A 7346-nucleotide genomic window follows, 5' to 3' on the forward strand; every position below is an offset into this window, starting at 1 on the left:
TTGTGTTGGCCTCCTTCTGCCAACACACTGCCAGGAGACTCTCAAGGATCTTGTGAGGCCTTCAATGCCCTTCTACACCACAAAAATGTAATCTATACGTACAGTAGATAGATCAGAGAAACAGTTTATTAAACGTGCTGTGTGTTTTGTGCAATCAAACTTTGTTATTACAGTAGGGCTGGGCGATATGGAGAAAATCAGATATTATTGACCAAATACCTTGATGTCCATATTGCAACGATGTTGTAGGGTTGACAATTGGTGCTTTTACAAAATATTTACACAAAGAGTTATGATAAATAATCATCAATAATGTGGATATAATGACTAAGTGGTTAAAGGCAAATGATAGAACAGCTAGAACAGTCTGGTAAATTCAGAAAATTGCATCACTTTACTGTAATGCAGCCTCTAAAACCAGGAAAAGACAACACTTACCATATAACGATATCCAAAATCTAAAACAATATCTAGTCACATATTACGATATCGATATAATATCGATATATTGCCTAGCCCTATACTACAGTAATCAAATTGACTTGATTTGAATGTTTAAAATGTTTCATTATCACATTAGCTAATAGATAATCTACAACACTTCCCTCCCTCCCTCCCTCCCTCCCTCCCTCACCTGTCTGTGGCTGTAGCCCTGCAGAAGCAGGAAGTACGGGAAGTCAAAGGGTGGGTGAATGGAGTACTGGGTGGTGTTGTCATCGCTGCTCTCCGTCTCCTCCTTCTCCATGCCCAGTCGCAGGACCTCCTTGTCAGCCTCGGCCTCTGGATCCTCTCTGTGCGCGCTCTGTTGGGCCCGGCTGGCCTCCTTCCCCATCGCAGACAGATCCATCTCACTCAGACTCCTCCAGATGCCGAGTCCGTCCACATCCTCCCCGCTGCCGTCCACAAACAGCGAGGTCACTCTGGAGCGGCTCTTCTGAAGCTTACGAGCCTGAGCATTGATGCCTGGATCGACAAGAAGACAGCGTGTTAAACCTAAACTGTACATGATACGATTTATAATATGAAAAACAAACTGTTGCAGGTTCATGATAATACAATGCACAACTGATGTCTGGAAAGAGCAGAGCAAAAATACTCACAGGATTAGAAAGACCATTTATAGATGTAGTCAAAATATACATTTAAAAAGATTTCTGTGGCTTTCCGTTATAACTACTGGCCAGATTATGTTTGTTTTTCCCTTTACTTTAAGTTTTGCAGCTAGAGTTAATTTTACTTATGATTAAGATTGTGATAATCGATCGAGAAATAACTTAAATGTTGGAAATAATAGATAACAAAACACACTTCTAATTAATCATAATTAGTATCTTGCAATTTATGTTACTAAAAAGATCAGACATGGAGTTTGGAAGATACAGATACACAGGTTCATATGAACCTTAATATCTAACATCAATTTCCAAAAACAGAAGCAGAAGAACAGAAAAGAGCAACAATTAGACACAATGGTGATTTTAAAGTAAAACCTCTTTAGCTAAATGCCTAACCAAAACAAATAACAATGACCAAAATCCCCCCTGAAATCACTCTGCTCAATCAAACAGACTCCAACATTACTCTTCACTGCACTGGCACCAAATCAAATCAAACATAACCAGAAGGAAAGAAAGGAAATGTGCGGGGAAAGTGAGATGTGACCACCTCTATCTGGTACTAACAGCCGCTCTGTCGGCCTGACGTAACACAAACACTATTCAGCTCATTTGGAGCCATTAAGCACAGAGGAATGTCCACCGAGCCCCGGCTTCACACCGGGCAGCTCTGCAGCTCTTATCAGCTGTGGAAGTGGGTGTTTTCCACATTGTTCAGCGCCAGGGTGAGAGACCGGGCTCAGTGCCTGAAACGCTCACACTGTAGAGGTAAAGGGCAGTTTCCAGAGAGAACTAGGGTTTGACTGATATTAACCAATATGGATATTTCAGGCACATTGTTATGACATAAACTACAAGTTGTCAATATCTGCTCTTGAATTTCATTCTTCCGATGGGGATAAACCCTTTCTTACAGAATTAAGACAATTACAACCCTAAAACTTATTCACCAAAACACAGACCAATGGAATTAATTTAAAGGAAATGTTCGACATTTTGGGAAATATTTGCTTTATTATGAGAGTTAGACAATATGATTGATAGCACTTACATGTCTGTACAGTAAATATGAAGTCAGTTAGCTTAGCTTAGCATAGCATAACGACAAATTACGCAGTATATCCGTATGGTAACAAATATCACCTACCAGCACCTCTAGAGCTCACTTATAACACGTTATATTTTGCCGTTCTATGGGCGTTATGTGCCAGACTATTTCCTGGCCAGGCACAGTCACCTCCTGGTGTGTCCACTGAATGGCTAGCAACTGCTCAGAGCCAAGAAAAAGTCCTGCACATGTAACTCCCAGTAAAACTGAATTAATTGTTGTTTTTACACTTCTGTTTTGGTATGGATTAAGGTATGGATTTTAATTTAGCCATACCACCTATTTAAAAACCACTGGAATACATTAGGTGTTTATACACAAAAAAATGCCTTCATCTGCTTACATTTTCCCAGTTAGGGACCTATTTTTATTATTCCAACACCACATGAATGCAGCAGAAAGGCCCTATCTCGGAATGTTAAAGTGCTTTTTGGCTTTTTCCCTTACCTTTATTGTGTTATACTGTATATCGTTTTTGTGAATGTTATAGGTTTACAAAGTGAAAAAGCCCAAAGTCCACCCAAAGGGACTTACCATCTCCAACAGAAAACACTGTTCACCAACTGCTCCAAACAGCTCTATTGTAGTCCAGCCTTTACTTCCGTGACGAACGTGATCACTTTGTAACACGTTATAATGCTCGCCTAGCTGCTAGCGTGGCATTCCCTCATACTCAACTTCTGACTGGCTAGTAGTCCTTACCTAGGTACTGCGCATGTGCAACTCCCAACAAATATGGAACAGAAGTGTGATGCCTCACTCTGTAGCTAAAACGGAGAGCTCAACACACAGGGTGAAAAGAGGAGCTGCAGCAATGTGCAGTATGACAAAAATATGGTGTTTTTTTGAAAATTAAACCATGTAAACCTATTCTGGTACAACCTCTAAATACAATTATGAACCTGAAAATGAGCATAATTTGAGCACTTTAACAAAAGTGAAAAATAATTTGTGTATCTGCAGCGTGATTTGAATCTCCCCCAACTTTAATGGGTTCCTTCTTGGCCCATACTACACCCTTCCACCAGGTTTCATGAAAATCGGGCCAGTAGTTTTCTGTAATACTGCTGACAGACAAACAAACCAACAAACCGACGGACAAAAAACAACTTGAAACAGAAACATGAAACACTAACAGTCATCTGCCAGTGAGTCCTGTATCAACTGTGCTTATACTGGGTGTTATCAGCAGGTACATCACTCTACACCAAGTTTAAATGCAAAGTTAACTCTAACTAACTGATCGTTTAATGAAGAAAAACAAGTTACAGAAATAACATTTTAAGGTTTTATCTTATTTTTACGAAGCTGCGATCAGGAGGAATTGCCAACACATCGTACGAAGAATAATACTGATTAGAAAGCCAGTATCTTGGTCTAAAGGAGAGAGAACCACAACAAAATGCCAAAGTCAACAGGGCTGTATAGTCCCCAGGAAGTGAGACCATAATAGAAGGAATAACACAGCAGTGAGTGGCCACTTTCTGGCAGCTACTGGCCCAGCGGGAAGAGCTGCCCGGATCCTCGATGTTTCACAGAGCCCTAATGGGCACTTGCAATACAACACAGATAAGAGTGGGGCTGCGCTGACCTCCTCTATCCCTCACTGCAGCTTTTGTTTCCTTCTGACCTCTCTGCCTGCCATCTCCCATGCTCTAGCTGGTGATAAGCTGGACAATGAAGGCTGTTAGCCTGCAATAAGAGACAAGAATAAAGGCTCCCCATGCCACCACAACAGAGACTGAGTGATTGATTACCCAGGCGTAAGGATGTAAGGGTCGCTGAGTTGTACTGAAAATGGTGAGATGTGTGCTTTTTAAGGAGAGCAGGCACAATCTTTGATCTCTGGAGAAGACGAGGGACATAAGCTGAAGGTATGAAGGTGTTAGCCGACGTGTGTACCTGCTGTGACTGTGTCTCTGTCCTTTAAGCTTTGCTCTTCAACGCTCGCTCTCAGCTGGATTTCAAAACGCCTGGAGAAGCCTTCCTTGGGTTTCCAAAGTGACTGCAGCATGAGGGGCTTCTCGTTGTCTCCCACCACCCGGAAACACTCCCTCTTCCACTGGTTGTCTGCGCCCGTCTTGCCGATCACATCGCAGAGAACGTAGTCGTTGGCGTCTTCTTTCTCCAGGCAGTACCTGAACAAAAAAAGGTAGACATTTAGACAAGATGGCCACGGGGGGGGGGGTGAATGCTAAACTCTCAAACTAAATTAACCAACTCCTTTTCGGCCAAATGTAACTATTGACAACCTGGAGGCCATACTGCATTTTTTGAACCATGCTAGTGGTTAGTGGTTAGTGGTCAGTCCACCACTTTGGTCTAGACTGAAATATCTCAACAACTATTACATTGATTGATATGACATTTGGTACACCTTCATGTTCCCCTCAGGATGAATTGTAAAAACTTTGGTGATTGGTGCCAATGATACCATGCTAACAGGCTAAACTAAGATGGTGAACATGGTAAACATTTTACCTGCTTAACACCAGCATTTGAGCATGTTGCCGTTAGCATTTAGCTCAAAGTACAGCTTCAGAATGGCTAGACTCTAAGCTTTGTTTTCGATTAACTGATTAATCATTTATAATTGACTGATTAATCATTAAGTTCATAAAATTGAAAAGTTGGAATTAAATTGTGGCTTTAACAATTCCCATATTAACAAGTTAATGTGTGCATGGATTGGTTCAGGAGATTTATGAGGTTGTGAATCATATTACATCACTTATTGATCCAGTCAGTATCTGATAGAGTTTTCAAGTTCCAAGTGTTATTTGTAACATACTCAACATATCTCTTTATTGTGCAGTGGAATGCTTTGTTGCCCCTGCTGTACTGTGCTTGACATACATACAATTAAAATATATAACAAAGATAAGATATGTGCAAATATTAAATATTAAATATAGTGCAAAAATTGAAGGGAAAATATATATTGATCCTGAAGCCAAACATCTGAGGCTGTAAGATATTGTGTGGCTAACATCTCAAATAAATGATGAGCCAGTTTAATGAAACCCCTCACCTCTCCAAGGCCTCCTTCACCAGCTCCTTTGCACTGGACTGTGTGGTGGCCAGGACGCTCTTATAGTTGGTCCCCTGACAGATGTCGCTGCCAAAAATCTTCAGGATGCCAGGGACAGACATTTGACTGGACAGCTCTGCCGGGTCGTCTGCAGCCTGGGGGTCAGCAGCCAGGCACCCGCTGCCCAGCGCCTGGCTGCGGCGTCCACTGTTTGGGCTGTGGTTAAAAACAGTTGAAAGCCTGTTGTTGTGGCGGCGGATTTTGCTCTTGGCCGGCTGCCGGACACCAACACTCTCTGTGGAGCGGACGGTGATGTCCGAGTTATTGGACCTGAGAGGGAACAGAGAAGATAACGCACACTGTTAAGTGGCAAGCCTTAAATATGCATAATGGAATAATCAGCCATTCTGCATACGTGGCTTTTTTTTAAATATCCAGACAAATCAAACTCTTTCATAGTGTGTGTCTGTGCACAGTGATGTATGGGTAAGTAGAAAGGTAACCTCCAATGTGATCATCATCACAAACACAGACAGACACAGAAATAAGTTACTTTTTCCAGTTTTTTTTCATTTATATGTATAATTTCTACAAAACATTTTAATGTATCTCACAATAGAGACAAAACATGGGCTTTAATACTCCTCTTATATATTTGAATTATATGCATTCATGGTGCATATCATGCCAGCGACTTTCAATCTTAAATTACATTAAAAGTGGTTAAAAAATAATACATTTTTGTAAGTCGCCCATAAGTGGATGATGGTGTATAAACTGATAATGGATGACAATATCATCACCACACCACCATCATCATCTACTTATTGGCAAAGGTGGAAGAATGTACTATAAAATGTAAGAAATACTAATACTATAAGTCCTGCATTCAAACCCTTAATTACTGTAAGTAAAAATACAACGGTATTACCATCAAAATATACTTAAGTAGAAGTACTCATTATTCAGAATGGTGTTATATTATTGGATCATAATTATTGATACATTCATGTGTTCATCACTTTGATGTTGCAGCTGGTCAAGGTGGAGCTCATTTTAATTACTTTATGGGCAGCCTAACCTAAAATAATATGTCATAATGTATTCGTTGATTTATATTTTGTAGTGAAGTAACTAAAAGTGCCAGATAAATGTAGTCGAGTAAAAAATGGAATATATATTTACCTAAAAAATGTAGAAAGTAGCATAAAATGGAAATACTCAAGTAAAGTAACTCAAAATTGTACTTAAGTGCAGTACTTGAGTAACTGTAACGTTACTTAGGTTACATTCCAATGCTTATGGCTGACTTACAGGAGGAATTGTAGGCTAATAATGTCTTCATGGGAGAAGTTAAATGCCTAGCTAATTGCTGACGAATAATGTACCTTAGTTTACACTTTAGGCCACGTGTTCATGTTTATATAGTGCTTATACATGCTAAAGAGGGGGTGTTCGAGGTAAGACTTACTGGACAGATCCATTGCTGTGTTTCCTCCCCAGTTTGGCCAGTCGCTTCTTTGGAGAGCGTATCAGTAAACCCACTGGGAAGTTTAGGGCTTGTTTATTTACGTGGCTGCTTCTCTCCTCCGAAATCATTTTTTTTTTCTTCAAAATTCACGTAAACACAACAAAACTACTGGAACAGTTGAGATGACCAGAAAAAAACATTCTTCGCCGCAAGCTAACGTTAGGTGATGAAAACTTGTCCGAGTCTATAGATGGAATAACGTAAGTCCACTTCCACCTCAAAAGAAAGACCCTCAAAAATCACACAAAAAAAACGTATGTAAATACTCCAATAATACCTCTGTATCCATTAGATAAAAGTTGGAAAAGTTAGCTTACATTCCTACGCACGTTAGAAGAAAAATCAAAAGAGCGCCAGTTGGTTCAAACTTCCCAAAAAAATCTGCTTTCTTGAAGATGAAATCCAAACTGAAATGATCATTCAGCAGAAGAATAAGAAGTTGAGACATTTCCACACACCGTTTGTCCGTTTGTGACGGGAAACATAACCCCGTTCCAAAATAATAATAATAACAACCGTGAGATCCTCTGACTATCCGTCAGTCAGGGAGCCTGGCCCGGA

At 40.3% G+C, this 7346-nt stretch overlaps 1 protein-coding gene across 2 annotated transcripts in view; it reads right to left on the reverse strand.

The window, feature by feature from the left end:
• Positions 1-7346, reverse strand: part of radil2a (Ras association and DIL domains 2a) — a 32945-nt gene extending 25599 nt beyond the window's left edge. For both annotated transcript variants that reach the window (XM_078269261.1, XM_078269260.1), the window contains exons 1-4: positions 6726-7346; positions 5255-5584; positions 4126-4361; positions 635-963 (exon numbers count right to left, since the gene is read on the reverse strand). In XM_078269261.1, coding sequence (XP_078125387.1) covers positions 635-963; positions 4126-4361; positions 5255-5584; positions 6726-6853 — 1023 coding nt within the window. In that variant the 5' untranslated portion in view covers positions 6854-7346. The remainder of the gene's footprint in view (positions 1-634; positions 964-4125; positions 4362-5254; positions 5585-6725) is intronic.

Source organism: Sander vitreus, chromosome 15, assembly GCF_031162955.1.
Source record: "Sander vitreus isolate 19-12246 chromosome 15, sanVit1, whole genome shotgun sequence".
Lineage (NCBI taxonomy): Eukaryota > Metazoa > Chordata > Actinopteri > Perciformes > Percidae > Sander > Sander vitreus.